At 38.7% G+C, this 25,965-nt stretch overlaps 1 protein-coding gene across 1 annotated transcript; it reads right to left on the bottom strand.

Annotated features, from left to right (window-relative positions):
* Positions 1-22,855: 22,855 nt before the first annotated feature.
* CLDN17 (claudin 17) lies at positions 22,856-25,453 on the bottom strand. The gene has a single exon (XM_055570230.1). The coding sequence runs from the start codon at positions 24,824-24,826 to the stop codon at positions 24,149-24,151; it is 678 nt and encodes a 225-aa protein (XP_055426205.1). The 5' UTR covers positions 24,827-25,453; the 3' UTR covers positions 22,856-24,148.
* Between the last annotated feature and the right edge of the window lie 512 nt (positions 25,454-25,965).

The raw sequence follows: 25,965 nt of genomic DNA, 5'->3' as shown, positions 1-25,965 counted from the left end.
ATTTCATCTTCAGCATCAGTCCCTCCAATGAACACTTAGAATTGATCTCTGTTAGGATGGACTGGTTGGATTTCCTTGCAGTCCAAGCGACTCTCAAGAGTCTTCTCCAACACCACATGGCAAATAGATGGGGAAACAGTGGAAACAGTGGCTGACTTTAGTTTTCTGGGCTCCAAAATCACTGCAGATGGTGATTTCAGCCATGAAATTAAAAAACACTTACTCTTTGGAAGGAAAGTTATGACCAACCTAAATAGCATATTAAAAAGCAGAGACATCAGTTTGTCAACAAAGCTATATCTAGTCAAGGCTATGGTTTTTCCAGTGGTCATGTATGGATGTGACAGTTGGACTATAAAGAAAGCTGAGTGCTGAAGAATAGATGCTTTTTAACTGTGACGTTGGAGAAGACTCTTGAGAGTCCCTTGGACTGCAAGGAGATCCAACCAGTCCATCCTAAAGGAAATCAGCCCTGAATATTCATTGGAAGGACTGATGTTGAAACTGAAACTCTAATAGTTTGGCCACCTGATGCAGAGAGCTGACTCATTTGAAAAGACCCTGATGCTGGGAAAGATTGAGGGCAGGAGGAGAAGGGGATGACAGGGAATGAGATGGTTGGATGGCATCACCGACTCAATGGACATGGATTTGAGTGGATTCTGGGGGTTGGTGATGGACAGGGAGGCCTGGCGTGCTGCGGTTCATGGGATCACAAAGAGTTGGACATGACTGAGTGATTGAATTGAACTGAACTGAAGGGGAATGATATGAATGGAATTGGAGATAGCAGGTATTTTCAGATATTTGCAAAAAAATGGAAGGAAGCTGGAATGTGATATCAGAAGAGAGCTCTTTTTTACATGCTTATACATTTATGTCAATGATTCAACCAAGAAAGTAAAAATTGATAATTTAAGAGAAGCAGAAGAACATTTCTTGAGCCACTTAATTAAGCACGATTGAGTGAGATGTAGAATCCAAATACAGGGCTCTTAGATGAAAAAATAAACAATTTATCACAAATACAAAGGAAGACAGAGTATATACACCCATGCATGGGTAGATGTTAACTGTAATCTGGAAAGCTTATGTATTGTTTCTCCATTATCTTGATTTTTTTTTTTCCCTCATGGAGTAAGGGTTTCTGTAGGAGTGAAGATGGAATAGGAGATGGTAGTGATTAGCTTCATAATTTAGTTCACAGATTACATGAACAAGATGGGGCTGTGACATAACTAAAGTGAAATAAATATCACCAAGAGAGGAAGGTAGTGAGTCTCTGAATCTCGTGTTGTTATGGTAGGACAAGTGCCTTGTGCATTATCTTAGGAGAAAACATGCTGTTTTTGGCTGGAGTAAAAAGTTCACATGAGGAAGTCTTAGAGAAATCAAATTGGAAAGGTAAGCAGAGGCCAGATACCAGGAGCTTAAGGTCATTTGACAAGTAATTTGCTCTTTATCTTGCTGTCCAGAAGGAAATTAGGAAGATTTTAAGTCAGGGGATGACATCATTAGATTTTTATTTTTAAAAGAAAAGATTAACCTCTCTATTGTATCTATCTTTATCTATTGTGGATAAGGCATTTTAAAAAGAGGCTAGAAATAAAATTAATTGAAGTAATTATGCAACAGTGCATGCAATGAATTTGAAAGACTAAGAGAATGGTAGCAGAGGTAGAAACAGAAACAGCTTCAAGATATATTGAGGATGAGAATACGGCAAGGATTATTGACTGATTGGAGTTGAGATTAAGGAAAGGTGAGGTCTCAAGGAAGTCCTTGAACGTCTGTCTTTTGTGCCTCAGTGGAAGGTGGTGTCATTCAAGTTAAGAGATACTGTGAGAAGAGCAGGTTGGAGGATGCCAATTATTTCTGGTATATATAAGTACCACTGACAGTGCATAAATGATGTATAGATGGATATGTCTTGTAGACCCTTCACTTGTGAATCTGAAGCTCTGGAAAATAGTCTAGGTGATGAAAGAAATAGAAATATTTAGTTCATTGGTGCATTCCAAATAACTGAGGTAGATGAAATGCCTGAGAAAGAAGGTAGAATGGAAGTAGAAGAGGAAAAAGTCTTGATGAGCATAACATGAAGCTGTTAGAAAGAAAGAAGCCATTAGAAAAGGGCCAGGAAATGATGGTGAGAAAGAAAAGAGTAAAAACCAAGAGCCATTTCAGAAGAGGATTATTGTTCATGAGTGTCAGATACAGCTTGGCAAAGGTGTTAAAAAAGCACTGAAAAGTGTTCTTTGAATTCAATTGCCTACCATCAGTAGTTTCAATGCTATGGTGGTGGGGTGGGACTGAAAGTCAGTTTGTAGTTCAACAATGGCACCCCACTCCAGTACTCTTGCCTGGAAAATCCCATGGATGGAGGAGCCTGGTGGGCTGCCCTCTATGGGGTCGCGCAGAGTCGGAAACGACTGAAGTGACTTAGCAGTAGCAGCAGCACAGTGAATGGGGAAGGCAGGAGGATAAAGAACAATGATAAATGTAGAATAACCTTGACTGTTAAGAGAAGAAAATTGTGCTGAGAAAAAATTCAAGAAAAAAATTTAAATAATGAAATAGAGTTGAGTGTATGTCTATGCTCACAGAGAAAAGAGACCGAGAAATGAAAGATCCATAATGAGAGAGGAATAATTGATATATAAAACCTGGACAAAGTTGAAAGAAGATAAGATCTATAATGTGTATAGAGATTAGTTACAAACAAGAGAAGTGATTCTCTTTATTTGAGATAAGAACTGAGGGGACTGTGTGTGTGTGTGTATGTGTGTGTGTGTGTGTGTGTGTGTTAGTCACTCAGTCGTGTCCAACTCTCTGTGTCTCAATGGACTGTAGCCCATCAGGCTCCTCTGTCCATGGAATTCTCCAGGCAAGAATACTCTAGTGCGTTGCCATTTCCTTCTCCAGGAGATCTTCCCAGCACAGGAATCAAACCCATGTTTCCCTCATTGCAGGCAGACTCTTTACTGACTGAGCCACAATAAATGTATATATATATAGAAAAGACTCTAGGTACAGGGAGAAAGTTGATAATTCTGAAAAAAAGAATAATTGAGGTATAGAAGAAGAGGGCAGTAAAACCAGTCTAATAGTTTGGAAGTCAAGGGAGAAGTACAGAACATGGATGAGGGAAGAGTCAAAAGTCAGTGTAGTCAAGAAGAAATATCTATACAAATATATTTTCCACATGCACGTCATAATTCTCCTCTTTGCCCATATTCTGACACTTTTCTGGTGACTTCAATATAATTGTGATTAAACTATCAACATATATCCCCTTAAGGCTTTGACTTCTTTTTTCCCAATAATGCTGATATTCTCTCAATCTGATCTAATCTGTATCTCCTTTGTCTCTGTAACCTCAGACAAGCTCATCACATGGCATGAGTGAGCCCTCAGTATAAATGGACAAATGAAGAAAACAGTCGGTGAATGAATGGGATTAAAAAGCCAGGATGGAATAAAACAATGTTGAAATTTATGAATGAAGTCCCTCACTCTGTTGTTAGAGGGTAGGCCCAAGAATTTTAAAATGGTTTTCTACATAGCTGTATGCTTGTACTGAGCATTTGCTAATACCTTTTAAAAATTAAATTGTATTCTTTTATTCTTGTTTAAGGCTTTGGAAAATACCCTGATGCTGGGAAGAATTGAAGGCAAGAGGAGAAGGGGACAACAAAGAATGAGATGGTTGGATGGCATCACCAACTCGATGGACATGAGTTTGAACAAGCTCCAGGAGTTGGTGATGGACAAGAAAGCCTGGTGTGCTGTAGTCCATGGGGTTGCAAATAGTTGGATAAGATTAATCTACTGAACTGAACTGATTAAGCATGTATGAAAAGCAGTTAACCTAAGTGGCAATCTTTCATTATTTTTAAACTGTCATGTTTAGGGTTTTAATAGAAATTTATTTATTGGTCTGTTTTATGAATGTATAAATTTAACATATATATGTATATAACACATTTCACAACAGCCTTTGACTCACTCCTAATAATATAAATGAGATATTCTCCTTAAAATATGAACAACTGTATACATAGGTGGAAAACTGTGACAAATGCCAGTTGGGGTCACAGAGATGATCTGAGTTGTAAATTTATCCAATGAATAAGTTCTTCCAGAATGTTTAAAAGCATCTGGCTGAGAAAGTCCTAGGTCTCTGGCATCATGCCCTCTACACAAAGTCAGTTACTGTATCTATTAAGCCATCTGCATTCATTTCCCAGGTAAACCAGGAAACCAGAATTGCCTGAAGGAAGTCTTGAGTCACATACAACAGGAAGTTTGAACTGTAGCCACACATGCAATTAGGATATTCTGGTAGAGCTATGACTCTTAGTTCAGGCAAATTCCACTGGCTTAAGCACTCAGTAGGAGGAATACACCAAATACTTCACGCTTTAACTCATAGACTCAATATTGTCATAATTTACATTTTAATATATTATCAAGTTTTCATCAAATTTTATAGCATTTTCATCAAAAATAGTTCATGTTTTAGCTCATAAATTCTTAACATTGTGATGTTAAAAGACAAGGATAAAAATAAAGGAAAGCTGTTAGTGTTTTACAGCTATTATCTTCATGAAATTTGAATTCTAAAGGGAATAATTGTATCTATGTGTTTACTACAATTGTTCCGTATTTACCTAGATCTAAATTGAATCAAATTTAGAATATAAATAAAGATATGCTTACATTTAGTAGCTCAATTAGCATAATGTCTTAGATAATTTTCACTCTGAAAAATTACATGAAAAATAGTAAAATCATGGTAAAGTTAAAAGATAGTAGAGATTACAGACGATCTCTAATGCAACACTTCATCCGCATGAATTAAGGTGCCCTTCATAGAGGGTGGAGCGCTGTGGAGCACCTGGTCTGGTCCCATGGAGGTGTCTCTTGGACCTTCTTTGTGAATTTCTCCGGCAGGGGATGTGATTGGCGTTCCCCACCATGGCAGATACGGTCATGATTTGGGACAGTGTTTCTTAAGTATCAAATCATTCTATCATATTGATTTTGCCACGCTTGTTAAAAGCTACTTAGGTCACTAAAAGAGAGTGACTTTGAGTACCTCTTGATAAAGAGAATGATATCCCACTAAAGTAGGTGAAACTTCAAAATGTATTATTCAGCAGAAGTACCTCAATAATTTATGGAGAGAAAATAAATATTCACTTTTTCAATCATAGCAAGTGAAAGTGAAGTCACTCAGTCGTGTCTGACTCTTTGCGACCCCGTGGACTGTAGCCCACCAGGCTCCTCAGTCCATGGGATTCTCCAGGTAAGAATACTGGAGTGGGTTGCCATTTCCTTCTCCAGGGGATCTTCCCCACCCAGGGATTGAATCCAAGTCTCCCGCATTGCAGGCAGACGCTTTAACTTCTGAGCCAGCAGGGCTTGTCAATTAAGGGTAAGTCCAATACAGTTGTCTATAAATTTTATAACTGTATAAAATTAGATAATAACAATAACAAATAACATGGAAGGGTAAAAAATAAAAGATTATTGTGGTCTGAAATATGGATTGCTTTTGACTGTTACATGCATTTCCTAACTCCTAATTTTCTGTTCCTTGTTCTTCAATTATAGGAAGGAGACCTGAATCAAGGCCAGTCGTCACAATTCTTTCCCCATTTTTCCAGGACATAGTTATTGGTTCGGGGTGGACATTTGAACCAAGCCGGACAAATCCATTCAGCGGTACTGATCCACAGCTTCAAGTGGTAGGGGTCCTCCCTCTGGAACTACAGGACTAGCCATATGAGAAGTTGCAACCATGTTGAGAACACTTGTTTCTAATTCTGGAGAAAGAAACAAGCAGAGATGTGCCCTGGAGGTCCTTGCCAGCCAGTCCTTGAGTCCCTGGTTAATTGCAGATATATGGCATGAGCCTGCAATCCTACTACTGGGCATATATCCAAGAGAAGACCATAATTCCAAAAGATACAGGCATCCCAAAGTTCATAGCAGCTCTATTTACAATAGCCAGTATATGAAAGCAACCTAAATGTCCATCAGCAGAGGAATGGATAAAGATGTGGTACATATATACAATGAAATATTGCTCCTCCTTTAGGTCTATCAGCTCCCTCAGAAACTCTCTCAGCTACATGACATAATGCAATAGAAGCAAGGCTTGAAAAGCTGATGTGGTAGAGTACTTAACACACCTTCATCTATTTGAATAATGCCATCAGCTGATTAACACAAGAATGTTATCCAAACAAAGATTCTTCTGATGTATGCATCACTAGTCCACTTAATCAATCATATTAAAATATCTATTGGTGATCAATGACAGAATCTAGGGCCTATGAGGCAAACCTTTGATCACTGACATGCTATTTCAGGCCCTCATGAAATCCAGTGAAGAGTGAGTGAACGTCTATATACTCTTCTTTAGTGGCTTGGAACTCACAATCTCAAAAGGCAGAATATTTTAGTGTTTTTAGTTATGTGAAAAATTTCTTACTCATATTGAGCTGAAAGTGTTGCTCTGTGACTTGATGCTAACTCTATTCCTGGTATCAACATAGAGCTATTTGAGTTCTATTACAGAGTCTACTTCTTATGGCACATACGATTTTGAAATTTTTGGAAACAGCTCTCATATTTCTTCAAATTTTTTCTTCTCTAAGACAAACATGCTCAGTTATTCTAAACTTGTCTCAAATACAGAGGTCCTGGGACCAGATGTCAGGTATCACATTTAGGTAAAATCTTCCATAGACAATTGAATTATTCATTTTCAATTCCTAACTTGAGAGGTACTAAATAACTTATATCTTTGAGAATATAAAAACAACTTAAACAAAAATAGCTTATATTTTCCGATTATAAAATTTAGACTCACTGGAGAAAGCGTGCCAAACTGCAAAAATCATCCAGGAAAAGACTTACCATTGAAAGCAGTAATGCTGGTTCAGTAGTTAAGACTGTGTTCTAACAGGGTACGTATTTGATCCCTGGTGTGGGAACTAACAGAGAAGGCAATGGCAACCCACTCCAGTACTCTTGCCTGGAAAATCCCATGGACGGAGGAGCCTGGTAGGCTGCAGTCCATGGGGTCGCTAGGAGTCGGACACGACTGAGCGACTTCACTTTCACTTTTTACTTTCATGCATTGGAGAAGGAAATGGCAACCCACTCCAGTGTTCTTGCCTGGAGAATCCCAGGGTCTGGGGAGCCTGGTGGGCTTCCCTCAATGGGGTCGCACAGAATTGGACACGACAGAAGTGACTTAGCAGCAGCAGGGGGAACTAAGATCCCATATGCCACAAGGCTTGGCCAAGGAAAAAACCTTTTTCTAAAGTGTATATTTCTTCTGTGATTTGAACAATAAAAGTACATCCCTCCCTACAAGCTGTAGCTTTATAATTTGAAAACTGACAAATAACTAATAGTTAAAAATAAAGTACATGAAAGTAACTCTTTTCACCAAAAAAGATAAATGTTTCTACCCATTAACTACTTTTATAACATTTTTATAGTGATAATGCCCTGAGAAGAACAAAATCATTTTACTTTTGGAATACAAAAATATTTAAAAGTCAGCAATGGAAAAGCTGAATCTTTAAAACAATTATTTTCTGAATTTGAGTTTTATTATTCTTAGTCTGAAGCTATTTTGTTGATCATCTTAAATACGGGTTATTGTTGTTCAATTGCTAAATCCTGTCTGCCTCTTTCCGACCCCATGGACTGCAGCATGCCAGGCTCCTCCGTCCTTCACTATCTTCCAGAGATTGCTCAGACTCATGTCCATTGAGTTGGGGATGCCATCCAACCATCTCATCCTCTGTCATCCCGTCCTCCTCCCTTCGATTTTTCTCAGAATCAGGGTCTTTTCCAATAAGTCAGCTTTTCACTTCAGGTGGCCAAAGTATTGGAGTTTCAGCTTCAGCATCAGTCCTTCCAATGAATATTCAGGGTTGATTTCCTTTAGAATTGACTGGTTTCATCTCTTTGCTGTCCACCATTTATTGGATCCCTGGGTTGTTACAGGTATGTTCTCTGCTTGGCATCTAACAATGAGTCATCATCTCCTTTAATCTCCACTTTATATAATAGAACCAAGGCCATTGACCATAAACATATAGCCAGCTCCCTACACTGCAGCATCCAAAGGGCAGAGGACTCGGGTTTCCTGAGGCTGACCCTCAAGCAGGACTTATCTCCTTTCTCAGTTCACATGATTGACACTATATAGCCTCAAACTTGATCAGACTTTGGAATCAAAAAAATGAATCTTAAACTTTTTCATAAATCTACTCAAAATAATTTTTCATCTTTATACCTATAGAGGCATTTTAACTTGTCATTTTTATATTCAAAGTAAAATACAGTTTAATTATCTGTGATATCATGACTCCTAGCAGTACTAAAGTGAGTGGTATGCAACTTACATGTCCTGGATCTCCGTGGTCTGGTATCCACAGAGAAAGAAGCAAGTAGGAGCATGTGGCCATTACTGTTTATTAAGTCAATCAATACATTTGCTAAGCACCACACTGGGCTTTTAGAAGCACAGGAGGGAAAAAGATAGATTCCTAATCCTCAATGAACTTGCACTTTAGAAAATCAGCCGAGACTATTAAGCAAATAACCAAGACCCATTCGTATACCAGAGAGTGGAAAGAAGGATACAGACAGTGTTAGGATTGAGAGAAATGAGAGGAGGCTGCTAGAGAAGCAATGATCTGGAAGACATTTCTGATCAGGTGGAGAGCTGAGATGAGACCTAAAGTGGAAAGTATGAGTCTGCCTTTTAATGAGGCATGAATGGGCATTCCAGGCAGAGAGAACCACCAAGCTAAAAATGAGAAAACATTCCGTGTGCTTCAGTTCAGTCGCTCAGTCATGTCCAACTCTTTGTGACCCCATGAATCACAGTGCCAGGCCTCCCTGTCCATCACCAACTCTCGGAGTTCACTCAGACTCATGTCCATTGAGTCAGTGATGCCATCCAGCCATCTCATCCTCTGTCGTCCCCTTCTCCTCCTGCCCCTAATCCTTCCCAGCATCAGAGTCTTTTCCAATGAGTCAACTCTTCGCATGAGGTGGCCAAAGTACTGCAGTTTCAGCTTTAGCATCCTTCCTTCCAAAGAACACCCAGGGCTGATCTCCTTCAGAATGGACTGGTTGGATCTCCCTGCAGTCCAAGGGACTCTCAAAAGTCTTCTGTGTGCTTAAAAGCAGAAGGAAAATAGCTATGTGTAATGAACTAAGAGGAGAACTAGGCAGGTGGGATTGGAGAAGTAACCAGGGAGAAAATCAGTTGGCAAATATAGATCAGAAGAAGTGAAAGTGTTGGTCGCTCAGTCGTGTCCGACTCTTTGAGACCCCGTGGACTGTAGCCCGCGAGGCTCCTTTGTCCATGGGATTTTCCAGGCTAGAATACAGGAATGGATTGCCATTTCCTCCTCCAGGGTATCTTCCTGACCCAGGGATCGAACCTGTGTCTCCTATGTGCTGCATTGAAGGCAGATACTTTATCTACTGAGCTGGGCTGTCACAATTAAAATTTTTTCAATTAAGAATTGGAAAAGAATTCTCTTCTGCCTATACTAAGAAAAGCAAGAGCCAAAGTGAAAACTGTAAGGTTAGTGCTCAATGCAATGAGTTCATTTATATCATTCAGGAATATAATAGACAAAATTTTTAACTCATCTGGGAAAGTCCAGAAAGACCCTGAGGGATGAAGTAGGGAGAGGTAGAGACAGCAGAGGGATGAGTATATGTAAAGGACTGGAAGCATGAAGTGTTGAGGCAAATTTCAAGAATTGAAAGTAAATGAACATGACCTTAAGTTTGAAGTGTGTTTCAGAACACTGATTGGTCACATTGTAAAAGTAAGTAAGAGTGAACTCAAAAGAGCCCTGGATGCCAGACTTTAGAACTGGAGATTTATTCTGTGAAGGATGGAAAACCAGTGAATAGCCCAAAGTAGAGACATAATCAGATTTCAGTCTTGGAAAAGAGGTGTGATTAAAATGAAGATAGTAAATTTCAAAGGATCAAGACTATTAAAAAAAAAAAGTAAAGAAAAAAATAAAAAAGAGGAATCATTTGCAAAGTGTTTTATTCATCCAGTTAAAAAGAGGGTGAAGATTTGGCTTCAGAGAACAGGAAACAGGTTCCAACATTATTCAGGAGGAAGCATGGATGGGAATATTAACTCCATTAGAAGGTGAGCTCAATAAAATCTCTGTAGATTTTGACTATTGTATTCACTGGCTTTATCTCCAGGGTCTAGAAAAGTACCTGGCACCTAAAAAAAGGTTAATTAAATATTTGTTGAATGAATGTATGGATGGATTAATTATTGACCAATTAGGGAGACCAAATTTTTGTTTATTAAGCATGTATTAATCACTAATCATAATATAGATATAAATAGAAATATATGTATCTATATATTCATTTCTTTCTCTCTGCCTCTCCCTCTCTCTCTCCTTTTCCAACTATCCACTCATTCATCCATGATTTTATCACCTTTTCTTTGTGCCATTTTACTTACCTGCTGCTGCTGCTAAGTCACTTCAGTCGTGTCCGACTCTATGCGACCCCATAGACGGCCGCCCACCAGGCTCCCCGTCCCTGGGATTCTCCAGGCAAGAACACTGGAGAAGGTTACTTACCTAATTGTAGTAAAAGTTATTATTTTAACCTCAAGCTGTTTCTCACTTACAGAGACTGAAAATAGAGGAAAGAAGAAATCTTTGTAACTGCAAAGTGAAAACTAAAACTGAGAAATGGAGTTTAAGTTTTTCTGTACAGGAAAATTCACAAGAAATGAGAAGAGATTCTGAGAATTAAAAAATTCTACTAATCATTTGAGGAGTAGGGTGGAGATGAATGTAGAAAATTAGAGGCAGAAAAGTGGCTGGTGACAGAGAGTTCAAGTGACTGAAGAGCTTCTAAAATTAGGGATAGCTAGCATCAATTGGCACCCCACACCAGTACTCTTGCCTGGAAAATCCCATGGATGGAAGAGCCTGGAAGGCTGCAGTCCATGGGGTCGCTGAGGGTCAGACACAACTGAACGACTTCACTTTCACTTTTCACTTTCATGCATTGGAGAAGGAAATGGCAACCCGCTCCAGTGTGCTTGCCTGGAGAATCCCAGGGATGGGGGAGCCTGGTGGGCTGCCGTCTATGGGGTTGCACAGAGTCAGACATGATTGAAGTGACTTAGCAGCGGCAGCAGCATCAATTAATTTTTAAGATGATTTTTGTTACCCAAACCTTCCCTATCAAGTATCTGGAGGTGAGAGATTAAGAAAAATGAATTATTATTCACATCTGAGATAGTCTGGGTACGGAGAAGAAAATCAACCACAAAGCTAAGATATAACAGGTTGCTGTTGTTTTTGTTTAGTCCCTAAATTATGTCCAACTCTTTTGTGACCCCATGAACTGTAGCCCACCAGATTCCTCTGTCTGTGGGATTTCCTAGGCAAGAATATTGGAGTAGATTGCCATTTTCTTCTCCAGGGGATCGTCCTGACCCAGGGATCAAATCCATGTCTCCTGCATTGGCAGGCAGATTCTTTACCACTGACTGAGCCACAGGGGAAGCCTTTTCTTCCCTTGAAAAAATAATTTGCTAGGAATTTATTTCCAAATATATTTAGTTCTCACAAGATACATTAATTTCTGTTAGTATTTAAGTTACATATCTTAGTTTTTCCTTTAGGTAAATATATATATATCTTGCAGTAACACATGATGCTGTGTATTTGCATATGTGTCTGATGAGTGTCTGTGTCGAGTTTAAGGGGTTGATGAGATAAAGGAAGGAAATTTCTTTCTCCAGTAGTTTCCAATGGCTCTTACTCAATAAAAACACAGGCTTATACTGGCTGCCAAAATGCAGGCACAGTCACAGCTCTGTGGTAGGCGAGCTCCAATTAGCCAAAATTTGAGGATCAGTCCTGTTTAGGCATAATCCAGGGGTAATTGCCATGGTTCCCTTCCCAAAGTCATGCACATTTAAACCACTCCTCTAAATCAGACTCCTGTTTAAGCTGTAATAACTCCAAACGAAGTGATGCAATAGCAGTCTTTATGGACAGACACGAAACCATTCAAAGTTGCTCTACTAGATGCCATGAGTGGTTTTTGAAGCTGTTTGAAGTGTACTTTTGCATTTGAGATGTCATGGAAAACACACAAGCAGGGAATTCCTTGACGGTCATGATTAGGACTCCACACTTCCACTGCAAGTGTTTCCATCTCTGATCAGGGAATTAAGACCCACATGCCATGGGGCATGGCCTGAACAAACAAATAAGCAAACAAACAAGAGGAAAACACAAAAGGAAATCCACCAGTAGCAAGGGGAAGCAATAAAAAGGCTAGTTCAAAGGAACTCCTAAAATTCAGATCATTAATTAGACTAACACTTTTGACAACACCTACAAGACCTGCTCTCTTTGCTTACAGGTAATTACAATGTGAGGGAGAACACAGGCTTGCCTTTCCTATTGCTTTCTCAAACTCTAAGCTATATGATGATTATATATATATACACCCTGGAAAAGATGATTCCAGGGTGTATATAAGACAGAAGATCCTGAACTCCGTGATAGATCATCTGATTAAGTACATCTTATATAGGAGTGCAGGAATATGCATTTTTAACAAGTATCTTCAGTTTTTCAGATACAGTCATTTTAACAAAACTTTGGCAGATCGTGAGATTTCAGAAACTCATGTGTGTGTTAGTCACTCAGTCATGTCCAACTCTTTGCAGCCCCATGGACTGTAATCTGACAGGTTTCTCTGTCCATGGGATTCTCCAGGCACAAATACTGGAGTGCATTGCCATTCCCTTCTCCAGGTGGTTCTCTTGACCCAGGGATCGAACCCGGATCTCCTGCACTGAGGGTGGTTTCCTTACTGTCTGAGTCACCAGGGATACCTGAAACTTAGTAGATTTATTCCATTTCTTTTAAAAAAACTTTCCTCATTAGCCCACTAATGCTTGAAATTCCTGTAAGGGCAGACATATCTTATCAATCCACAATCAGAGACGGAGATCTGTCTGGTAGTTTTCAGATATAACGTGATTTAAACATCTTTCAGTATTCTGTCCTAAACCCATGTTGCAGGGATTGGGGAGGTAAGGAGACTGCAGGTGTTAGGGTTCTCAAGAGAAACAGAACCACACTCTCTCTCATATGTATTTATTATAAAAAAAATTTTAAAATGGTTCACACAGTTATGGAAGTTAAGTCCTTAGATACTGCTCTCTGGAAGTGAGTGACCTGGGAGGGTCGGTGATGTAATTCCATACATGTCCTCCAAAGGTCTGAGAACCAGGAGTGCAGATGCTGTGAATTCTAGTGTAAAAGCAGAAGACCTCTGTCCCAGATAATTAGTCAAGCAGGAGAAAAAAAAAAAATAAGAAGGGAGAGACAGATAGACACATTCTTCCTTCCTCCACTTTTGGTTGTAATCCAGACCTCAGTGGATTGAATGACACCCACCTACTTTGGGGAGGTGAGATCTATTGTACTTTACTAAACCCACCAACAAAATGCTAATCTCATCTGGAAACACCCAGGCAAATACACTCAAAAACAATGTTTAGCCAAATATCGGCATTCTGTGACCCAGCAGGTTGACACACAAAAATTAATCATCAGGCTGCCTTTGTTAACAACTGACATTGAAATATCTCCAAACATAATGCCTAGAATGCAAGATGTGAGAACATTTATTTTCATAGAATTTATGGTACAATTACAGAGTTTTTTCTTTTAATGTCATCAATGAAGTGGAGTTTCGTTGTGTTCCTTAGTACTTGACACTTTGATCAGGCCATCAAAATATATACGCAAACATTTACTTTATTAAAAAATACTCTTCATTCAGGCTACACTTTTATTATTGACAGATTTTTGTTTTGTATTGCTCTGTTTTTCACTGTAGGATACGTTTGAGACCTAATAGGTCTGAACACTCCTTGAAAGAAGATGGTGACTGTTAGTCACTATTCTTTCTTTTGTTTTTAGACTATCTCATGACATCTAACCCATTTCCTGGAGTAGGGCTTGTTAATGTATTAACTAAGTACCAATCAATGTATTGGTTTTGATCAGTTTGCTAATTAATGAGGCAGATAGGCATAAAGTCCATTAAAATGACATAGGGAAAACTTTCTATGAACAATTGTAGCAATATGACTCAGTGGGGGAAATTCTTTTGACAAATTATAAACAATAAACTCTCCATTCTAGATTTCAAGGTCTTCCATACTCTGAACACTTAACTCTCCCAAAATATCTCAAATCGCTCTGGTTATATATGCCTATGTTCTAATGCGTGTTTCCCCGGATATCTCTAGGGTGTTTCCATATTTGCAGCTCCACTTTGACATGTTTTAAAAGCTTCTTTCACTTATTTCTCATCCTTGGGGATCCTGTTCTTCCCCAAGGTCTGTCTCAATTACTGCCCTTTCTAGGAGCCTTCTCTGCTTATATATAATTAATCCATATTATCTCATTTCCAGAGCATTTTATTTTTCAAATGGCAGTTATCACAGATTGCATTGCATTTCTTTGTTTCTTTGATTTACCTTGTTTATGTTTTGTTGACATGACTTCTCTATGGTATAGGAGACCTTATAGTCTACTGGATCTAATGAAAAATGTTTGTTGTACACACTACTGAAATGACAAAATAAGTAATTTAAATTTGATCTGATTATTCACGGATTAGCAAGTTTTGTTCAAGGTTCTTAATGTCCTTGGTGACGGGTGTGCTTATCCAGAAACTGAAGATGGCAGCACCTAAACTGTATTTGGTGAAAAACTTAGGTAAGATTGTTGATGCAAAGCACTTGTATACCTTTTAAAAATTTTCCAGGATATCCCTATAGATGCAAAGAAATAAGAAAGGTGGAAAACAAAACATATTATATTGCTAATGCAGATAGTCATATTAAAGGAATGGATGAAATAAAGTGAGTTTTCAAGTATCATTTGCCCCAGATTTTATGAGGCAGAAGTTTGAGCTGGGCTCACCCAGGAGAGGTCTTTTCTGTCCCACATGGTGTACTGGGGCTTGCTCTTATTTCAGGGACCTCAGTTGGGATTGCTGGAATTACTGGGATGGACTTCTCTCTCCACCTGGCGTGTCATCTTCTATCAGGGTGGTTTGAACTAATAACATGGTAGGAGCATTCCAAAAGAACAAGACTAAAAGCTGAAAGACTGATAAGGTCTAGATGCCAGACTCGCTTAATGTTGTTTCCTTTGCACTCTTTTGGTGAAAACAAGTCAGGAGACCATCCTCCATTCCAGAACTGGGAAAGTAGACTTCATTTCTTAATAAAAGGAACTGCAAAAGATTCATGGCCTTTTGCAATCCACCAAAACAGAGATGGAGGAGAGGGATATGGAGAAGGCATGATTAAAGAAGCCACAGAAAGTGTGCTCTAGGTTTGGAGCAAACATATCTAGGATTATTGACATATGAGACAGGGGGAAACTGGTTGTATGTATGCTAAGTAGTAATTCATAGTTACAAAGAAAGAAAGCTGAGGAAAGAAAAGAAAAGAAGGGATGACTGAAAGCAAACAGTAAAGGTTACATTTAGACATTTAAATGATTTTGCACTCTAATGAAGGAAGTGACATGATAATAGCTATGGTTGGTTAGATGTGATGTGAGAATCTATGTTTCTGTATGTAGGAAATATGGAACTGAGGTATTCGCCAGATGAGCAGAGGGGCAAAAGGACTTAGTTTACTGAGAAGTAAGTAGCAATTGAATTAGCATTAATGAGTGTAAATGGGAAGGGATAGGGTTTTAAAATACAAAATGCAAGAATGGAGACCATCAGGACCATAGCAGGAGGCACTTGAGAGATCCTAAGTGAAGAAGAAGTAAAGTCACTCAGTTGTGTCCGACTCTTTGCGACCACGTGGACTGTAGCCCAAGATGCTCCTCCATCCGTGGGACTTTCCAAGCAAGAGTACTGGAGTGGGTTGCCATTTCCTTCTCCAGGGGATCTTCCTGACCCAGGGATCAAACCCAGGTCTCCCACATTGTAGGCAGACGCTGAGATCTTAGGTGACCATAAAATGTATCATCCAAACTGGGAGTTTTGCGAGGAAAAGAGGGTCCTATTAATTATTATTCTGGGACCACAGGAGTTAAGCCAGAATGTAGCAGCCATCAATGTTTTAAGGAACCAAATAAACTGTGATACTTATGAAGGTTAAAAAAAAAAAAAAAAGAGGAAACATGAAGCTTAGGAAAACATAATGAATGTTATGTTTGCCTAACTTTAAGGCCAACAGGACAGACAAGTGGATTACTTTATAGGCAGAGAAAGCAAATAAAGAGCTTAAGACTTGGACTGATGGGAGATAATAACAATAATTATGCATTATATTTACATAATGCTTTATGATTAAAATGCTTTCACAGGCACCACCCGAGTTTCTCCTCTTAGTAGCTCTTTCAGGTAAAGAGGGTGGTTATTATTCCCCCTATGTGGGGAGATGGCAAGGAAACGCCCCATAGGGGAGAAAGCATACTCTTTCAAGGTGCCTTGATGCGGGGGTTGGAGGTGGGCAGTGACCTGGTTATGTCCTTGGAAAGGCTATAGAACTGCTTTGAGCATCAGTTATTTTTTAACCTGCAAAGAAAAAGAAAAATTATATGTGTGCTTGTGCTTTTAGCCTACTTAGAAGCACATAGTACGTGTCTAAAAGTATGTATTCACTGTCTACATTTTGTAGATGAGAAAACTGAAGGTCAGTTTGAAATAAAAGAGCTCTATTATAAACTCAGGTCTTCTGGTCCAATGCTCTTTTACTAAGCCATTTGCCATTTACTGGAAGTTGAAAGATCAAGAATGAGTGAGTTTTCAAGAAAGGAGATGTATATATGATCTAGAGAAGGAATACAAGAGCAGTATTTCTTAAAAAAAAAAAAAAAAAGCCTTAAACAGAAGAGTTGTCAGCAATAGTTTTAAGAAAAATTGAGTCAGAAAAAAATAGGGAAAAAGTGAGATAATTGATACAAATGTTTGTTAGTCTTCAGGTAACCACTGTTTTCAGAAGTCAAAATAGAAGGTATTTCAAGGGGTACAAACTGCATTAGGAATGGAAGTTCAATGCTCAGACAGGTCTGAGGTCAAGTTGAGGGTGGAAGAGGAGTAAGAAGTAGGGCCAGAGAAGGTGAGTAGAAAGTTGAGAGGCAGGTCTTTCCAGGGAGCAGCAGGTTTAAGTCTAGAGACTTAACTAGTCTTAACTACTTAACTAGAATTAACTACTGATGGAAGGTAGAGTGGCCTTGAATCAGCCCTCACTGAAGAGGTTGAGGAGGAGTTAAATAGAGAGGCTCACTTGTCTTGGCCTTAATTCCTTTCATGATCCTTTTCAACCTTATAATCATATGATAACCAAGTCATTGTCAGCTCTGAGAGAGGATGGAAAGGGGCTCTGTAAACAGTAATGGTGCCTCCATCTCTTCTGAGAATCTTCATACAGATTTAGTACCAGCTCCAAGAATTATTTTCCTCCTGATGAAGCCCAATGTTCCTTTGTTGCTCCTTCTGTACCCACTGAAACTTTCCCTCCACTTCCAATCATCATGGAAGGGATGAGATGGGTGAATGGCATCAATGAAGCAGGCAAACCCCTGGTGGTACCAAACTCCTGACGGTACCCCATCAGGACAGGGAAGCCTGATGTGATGCAGTCCATGGGATTGCAGAGTTGGACTCAACTTAGCAACTGAACCATAATAACAACCAGTCACCATAGCCTTTCACTCCTACTCCTGCCCTTATTTTTGTTTTACTATTTTCTAGTTGTGTCCTGTCATGATTATCAGCTGTCTTTTATATTTTCAGATCTCCTTTATTATAGCCTATCACTTTTTTTTTCCTCAGAATCTATTTGACAAATTCGTTTCTGCCAACTTCACGGCCAGAATTAGTCATGTTATTCAGAGTATCTGGGAGTTTTTGTTCAACTGATGAAAGCATTCTTCAGCCCAAAGGGAGACCAATCATGATAAAATGTCTGATACATCTTTATTGTGGTAAAAGTTTTCATCATTTTGCTATAGCCAGGTTCATATTTTGATTGGCTTCTTACTGAATCTTTTATTAGTTATTTCCACCAGAAAATTCTGAGATTTACTAAATCAGTCTAAATTCAGACTTTTGCCCATCTGAAAGATATTTTCTTGGCATCCTAATTTGTCAGCAGTAATTCCTTAAATTTAATGGGCAGTCCATTAAATAAATATTTTCTTGGAAATTATCCTGCTAAGAGTACTAAGAACACGAAACTCCTCTAGACTCACTTAGGAATTGAACTTATGATTGCCCCTCAATAAGGTTCTTTATATTGCAATTTGCTTATTTGCCTCTTTCTTTAATTCATCATTCATTCTTTCGGCAAACATTTGCTATCTCTTGTGTCAAGTGTTTTGCCATGCAGATATTCATAAAAACTGAACTTAATTGCTTTTTCAAACCCTCATGCAATGAAAACTTAATCTTATTCAGTGAGGGTCCCTCATTTTCCCAGGGTTGTATCCAAGCTCATGTGAAGCCAAGTCATTGATCTGATCCTTACTACCACTGTTTGTTCACCTTGGGTTCTGTTGAGATTCCATGATTTTCAATTGTTGTGCCTCTCAGGTCCAGCCAGGGAAAACGAAATCATTCTAAATATTCAAATTAGTAGAATTTAATAGAGGAACTTGGTTAGGTAGATTATGGGGAGATTTAAGAAACCAAGGAGAGGACCATGGAGGCTTCCAGACACTAATAACAGCAGAAAATTGGGAGCTTCCCTGGTGGCTCAGATGGTAAAAACATCTGCTTGCAATGCAGGAGACAGGGGTTCAATCCCTGGGTGGGGAAGATCCCCTGGAGAAGGAAATGGCAAACCACTCCAGTACTCTTGCCAGGAAAATTCCATGGATGGAGGAGCCTCATGGGCTGAAGTCCATGGGGTCGCAAAGAGTCGGACATGACTGGGTGACTTCACCTTCACTTTACTTTCCTGAAGACAAGAGAATTAAAAGCGCTGATCATTGGACCTAAGAGATGAGCATCACTTGGCAGAAGCTGGACCTATGGTGTGGCCCATTCTAGCAAAGCTGGGAAGAAGATATAGTCAATGCTGGAGGCATCTGACCCAACAAAGAGAAAAGGGGTGGAGCTCTACTGCCCTCCAGTCTTTAATCTGGGGTTACTATTGGCCAAGTCTAGTGAGCAGCAGCTGAACATGGAGCTCAGGAGACAGCCTCAGTGGTCTACACAGCACATTTCATTCCCAGATATTAATAATTTTTTTTGTGTATACCTCTCTTCTGTAAAAGAAATTGTTTTCATTTATAAGCTTCAAGTTAACACATTTTTATTATTTATCCTTTAATAAACATGATATTCTTTACAAGTCATTACTCTGAAGAAACTCCAGTAAGTTCATCAAAGGTTACAGTCACTGGAGGTAGATAGTGTATATACAGTTTCTACCTCCAATTTCTGTAGCATAGACACCATCAAGAGATAGAAATAGAACTTGAGTTACTTTAATTTTGTTATTTTACAACGACTGGGAGTTTTTATTTGTGTTAAAGAAATTAAAGCAATAAAACCAAGTAAACAGAGAGAGGATTTGAAAAATAAGCTTTACTGAATGTAGGAGAAAACTCCCTCTTGAAACAAATACATATACCCATGTGTCCAGGCTCACTGTAGGTTTTATATCTATCTACCGACTTATCTCTCATCTATCTACCTGTCATCCATGGTAACTACATGATTTTCAAGACTTAGACCAACATATTTTTTTCTCTCTTTGAGCAGGAGTTCTTTACCATTGGCATTGTTTAGAAAGACCATCATGTAAAGACAATAAAAAGACCAGATTTCTATGTGTGTGTTTGTGTGCTGAGTCATGCCTGACTCTCTGAGACCCCATGGACTGTAGCTCACCAGGCTCCTCTGTTCATGAAATTCTCCAGGCAAGAATAATGGAGTGGGTTGCCATTTCCTACTACAGGGGATCTTCCCAACCTAGGATCAAACCCTTGTCTCCTACATTGGCAGGTGGGTTCTTTATCAGCTGAGCCACTGGGGAAACCCCAAGATCAGATTTCTAGGTGGTTTTATTATTGCTCTTAAATCCTCTACAGATACAACTACCCCTTACTGCCTACACCTGGTGAGGACTGCAGCCACCCCCCACTCTTGGCACAGCACTGCATAGCCTGGGGGGACCAGCCTCCTAAGGACACAGATCAGAGCAGAGCAAGGGTAAGGAATGGATCTGAAGACAAACAGGCCACGGATGGCCTGCCCCTGTCCATCATGTGTGTTGCTGATGTGGTCTCACTTCATCCCAGCAACAGGGACTTTTGAAAGCTCTGTTCCATTCTCGGGAGAGGAGGAAATGTTCTTCTGTTCCCACTGAGTTCTAGCTGTGGAAAATTTGTCAAGATTACCACTTGGCCTGTCAGACTAAGCACATTACAGAGGTGTCGCTTATCTCCCAGCTTTGAGGACGTGAAGAAAATTCTCAACGTCCTTGTCTCCGCCTTGGTCAGGACACAGATTCTGTCCTTAAATCCTCAAGCCCGTTTGGGAACCTGCCCTTTCTCTGTGTCTCAGTCCCTAAGAACTGAACCAGGGCGGTATATAGGCTTCTCCCCAGGGACACACTGAAATCTAGACCATCTTAACTGTTCTTTTTTATTTTACCTTCATCCACAGAAATCATTGTATAATCTTAAGATTCAGAAAAAAACCTGATTCTGACTGAGCCATTTTATTCCTTGCCCACAGTCTCCTCAGAATGTAGGCTTTTCAGATTAAAATTCAAGGACTGGTCTTTAAATTTCTGAGTTCTAATGTTTCATCTCTTCCTTGTGGAAGGAGGAGCTCCATGTTAGTTAAAAATCTCAAATTACTATCCTGATGTATATAGTTTCTTGGTCATTCCTCAAATATTTATTAAGTCTCTACTTAGTATGGCTGACTTCTTGATTTCTCAGTGTTGGTATAAGTCATACAACCTTGTCATTTTCAGTTCTCTTAGTTAAAATATATGAATAATGATTTCTGCACTGTCTACATTATGGGGTAGCTGTGCAGAGCAACTGAGCCCAACAAAATACTTTTAAATGTATCAAGATCTTTCTGCAAATGAAAAGAATTATTAGTGTGCATTTAATTAAGTTTGTATCCTGCCAAGCGTTCATCTTTTAAAACATTTTAACCACGTGTGGCTGGATAAGATTATATTTCACCCCTCTCTCTGATCCTCATTCCAGAAGGAAATTAGCAATGCATTTCACTGGCTCAGTGGGGTAGGTAGTAAAACTGAAAGCAAAATTGCCTAGAAAATTTTCCTTTATTTATGCATTTTCACTTCAGAAAGCCTAAGTATCTATGAAGTTGCATAAAATTTTTGACAGTGGAGGATGAAATTTGTGGATGTGATATTTTTAAAAAAGATCTTGTGTGAGAAGGCACAATTTGCTTCACAATTTGTCTACTGCTTGTAGACAGCTGGTAACCAGTCAAGAGGTTAGGTTTCCACCATGACTCTGGAAATTGGTATCATAGATCATCTAGACCCTGGCTGCAATGGTAGTTTAAAGTTCTTCTGGCTATTCTAATATGCAGTGAAGGTTGAAATCTACTATCCAAGTAGCCAAGAATAAGGGAGTCTCAAGAAAAGACTGACAAGCATAAGAGAGAATTGACTGAGCAGAGAGCCTAAAGAGACCTTGAGAGCAAGTATTAATACAGTAGACATCTTCTCAGTAACCTTTATGGAGTCATGGTCATAGACCGATCCCTCGATTCCCACCACCCAGCCACTGCTTATTCCTGCAGAAAGACTCCAAGAATTGTGTAAGATGTGTAAGAATGCTCAAAAAGTTGAATTTAAATCAGATTTTAGAAAATGAAGATGCATTTCTTCCACATAGGGGTTTGTGATATGAGATTTGCATCCATTATGCATCTTGAAATTCATTGAAAATTATTTTTTTGGTGTAGTAGGGTAAAGATTTCAGCAAAGAGAAGGAGGAAGCAAAACTATTGTGTCTTTTTTTTTTTTTCCAAAAAATACACTTTGATTAATGAAAAGAGCAAAGAAAATAATCCTTAGTCCTTAAAATTTTGCCCCATATTCCGTAGTTAATGTTGTCTCTAGTAATTTTATGATTCTACCTAGAGTTATACGATTTCACTCTTGAGTCTCTGACTAGCAGGAAAACATGCCTCATTTAGATTCTGGGACCCATCCTGCAAAGCTAATTACTTCTTCTGGCTAGCCAAAGGGTAAGACAAATGATTCTATGACAACCCTTAAGCATATATCTTGCTTGTCTTGATGTCTTATTTATTTGCCTGTGTAAGATAAATGACTCCTTTCAACATGCCCAGTGTTTTTGGCCTTTCTCAATTAAGCCTGAAAAATAAAACAATCTTAGGAAAAATAAATCTAAATTATTGTTTTTCTTATTTTTATTGCTATGATTTGAAGACATTTACATTTCTTTGGACTATAGCATTAATGTATTACTAATTTTTAAAATACAGTTTTATATTACCAAGGGTTTGACTTATCAAAATATTGCTGGTGGTTTGTAGAATGGAATGAGGGTTTGACATTAGCATCTAGCCTTGAGTTATCTCTGATTTAATGTTTCAGAGTTATTAGATGATCTTTTGAGGATAGCATTTCATTTTCAAACTGACCCCCCCCCACACACACACAGGCAAATAGACCAAAATCATTGAAAATATGTAAATATTTTACTTTATTATTTTATTATAATAAACATGAACATAAAATAAATATTTGGCAAACAAATGTCTCTTCAGTGAAATTATGTATTGTATATGAAATACATTTTATTATAAAATAAACACAATATTTGAAAAGTTAAAATTGAATAGATAAACTTTAATTGATTCATAAGATATTGAAGGAGCATCCCGTAGGAGTGGTCTGCCCCACAAACTCTGTTTTGCCCCATAGACTTTTGTCTGGCCATCTCTCCCCTACAATATTGGCATGTTCAATACATAAGAAGTGAAGAATTGAGAAACAAATGCATACAATTTGAGTAAAACAAAATGCTTTATAGATATTTATTTGAGAATAAAAAAGGATACTTATTTTGGCCTGACTAACTGCCTGAATCATGATCTTGAGTCCTCATTCTACTTAGCGTGCATAGACCTGCGCAATGACTAAAGAATAAAACAAGGAACAGAAACCATTCCCTTCAACACCTAGACCTTAATTCATTAATCAGGGCTGTATTTACTTTTGATGGGAATTGAGTGTTCACAGTCTTCTATTGTTGTATCGTATCAAGACAGATAATTCTGTTTGCTTGTAGGTACACATCATAGGTTTTGAAAGCATATTATTTTTCATTTATAAATTGTTTTTCTTTGTATATATAATTCTAAGCAAGTTTAACTATATACATTAGAGGCTTTAAAATCAGCTTCTGAAATATCTTAGCAGAAATCAAAGCTCCCTTTCCTTAAAACTGTTTAATTGCTAATGCATTTGAGTTTTCTAAAGGATTAACAAATCTTTTCATTGAACTAGTATTTCCATATTTTGATAAATTCAATTAAAAGAATTATTTGATGTCTATTGTTTTTCAGCTAATTGTTTAAAAAAGAAATAAGCCATCATTTTGGTTGTCATCATGTTAGTAAAATAAATATTTTGAAGAAAAGATAATAGGTTATGCTTTAGAATATGTTTTATTGCTACGGCATATCAATAGCAATAGAATTTGGACCTTTTAATAGATAATATATGATAGTGAAAAAAGAGGAATTTATCAGTAGATTACACAAATTGGACTGAAGATTGAGTCTAGAATAGTAAATGCATTTAATACACATGAGGTTAGAGGGTCCAAAGTAAGTCATTTCTCTTCCTGCCACAGGTGACTACAATCTACATGCCCTTTAAACTTCTCATCTCAATTTAAGAGCAGTCATAAAGCAAGTTCTCCTGCCTGGCATACTTACAGTTTCTGGCAAGCGTCTATAAAACACATGGATCATAATCCACAGTTCGAGCTGAAAGCAGGTGTTAGACGTAAGTGGTGGAAGTCCTACTGAGCACCGTCACTGGCCGTGGTGGATTACGTGCGTGTGGCACATGACGCCCAGGGGCTAAATATCTGTGCCTTGGCCTGTTTCGGTTGCAACAGCAGAACCCACAGAGCAGAACCCCTCCGATGATGAGGACCGCGGTAGTGGCCCAGCCGACGAAGAGTGAAGCTCCCAGTTCTCGTTTCTGACCTACGTGGACCGCTGGGTTGTAGAAATCCCTGATGATGTTATTGGCCATCCAGCACACCGGAATCAGAACGAAGATGCCGGTCAGGATAAAGAGGACTCCGGAAATTCCCACGAGGTATGCTTTTGCTCTCCGGTTAGAGCCTGTGCACTGAATCTTCTTCATGCCACAGATACCAACAAGCAGAGCAATCACAGATAAGGCTACAGCCACACACATGAGGGCCCGGGCCGCCTCTAGGGCAGGAGGGAGGGCCAGCAAAGAATCATAGACCTTACACTGCAACTTATCCTTGGCTTGTCGGACGCAGTTCATCCAGAGGCCTTCCCAGACCCTTTCGAAGACAATAATGTTGCTGCCAATAAAAGCCGATACTCTCCACTGAGGCAGAAGAGTTGTGGTAAGGGTCCCAATCATGCCGAAGAACCCAAGAACCAGTCCAGCGATTTGCAGTGGATAAAATGCCATCACCTTTGCTCTGAAGATTGATCCAATCTGCAATGGGAGCTGCTCACCGTTCAGAGCAGAGAGGACCCTATGAGTCTACAGCAGTCTCTGGTGATGTTCTATCGCTGTTACTGGGCATAACAGTTTAGTCCAAATCCAGAGCAGTGACTGAACTTAACTGGAAGTACCTGTTATAAATGCATGCTGCCTGTCTACATACACACATTTCTGTATGGATTATTTAGTAGTCATACGGAATTGTTTCCCAGCCAATAAGAAGAAGCCAGAGGTGTGTCAAGAAATACTGCATTCAGTGTTCATATTTCTCATGTTATTGTTGTCTAAGCAATGTTGTAATTAAGTGTCAAAGCCACCATTGTGGATTACTAATTACAGAGCTGAAAACTTCCTGTTTGAAAATCACTCTGATGTTAAAGTATAAATATATGTGTTAAGCCACAACTGAAGACAACACCAAAACCTTGCCACTTCTTTGGAGAGCATTTGAAAAACACATTGGATTTTAGATAATGTATTATTTTCTGCTAATCTAAGCCAACTTTCCTTAACATGGTTAAAGAATTCTGGTATTAAAAAAGCCTTTTGGAATCAAATAAATGTTTAGGTACTATTTTCTACATTTCTGCTAAAATCATCAGTATTCTTAAAAAAGAGGCATGCTAAGCAAAATCTTCAGATTTCATGCTTTTTTATTTCTAAGATCCATAAAGCAAAGAGAAGCACTTATTATTGAACTTACCGGTAATTATTATATTATATGTTGAGTAATACCTTTCTCTCTAGTGAAATCATGTTTAGTTTATAAATGCTCATTAGCTATCTCTTCAACAGCAGCTTGGAATATAGCACATTTATCAAAGCCAAAAATATATATTCCATTTTTATGGCACCGTATGAAAGTGGCCCTTTGGATTAGCTGTACAATTATTTAAATCCAGATAATAAAAAGCTTTTTAGATTTGGAAGACAGTTTCAAAGTCATCAGGCTTAAGTTTCCCATTTTCTAGATGTGGAGTGTGAGGTTTCCAGAGCACTTGGCTAGACTAGCTTTGTAGTGACTGATCCAAGCTTCCCAGATACCCTGGAGAAGGGAATGGCAACCCACTCCAGTATTCTTGCCTGAGAAATTCTATGGACAG

Source organism: Bubalus kerabau, chromosome 2, assembly GCF_029407905.1.
Source record: "Bubalus kerabau isolate K-KA32 ecotype Philippines breed swamp buffalo chromosome 2, PCC_UOA_SB_1v2, whole genome shotgun sequence".
Lineage (NCBI taxonomy): Eukaryota > Metazoa > Chordata > Mammalia > Artiodactyla > Bovidae > Bubalus > Bubalus kerabau.
The sequence above is the reverse complement of the archived record's forward strand: the minus strand, read 5'-3'. Positions and strand labels throughout refer to the sequence as shown.

Excerpts from the sequence above, each read along its gene's own strand:
- CLDN17 (XM_055570230.1), bottom strand. The coding sequence starts at position 24,826 with ATGGCATTTTATCCACTGCAAATCGCTGGACTGGTTCTTGGGTTCTTC.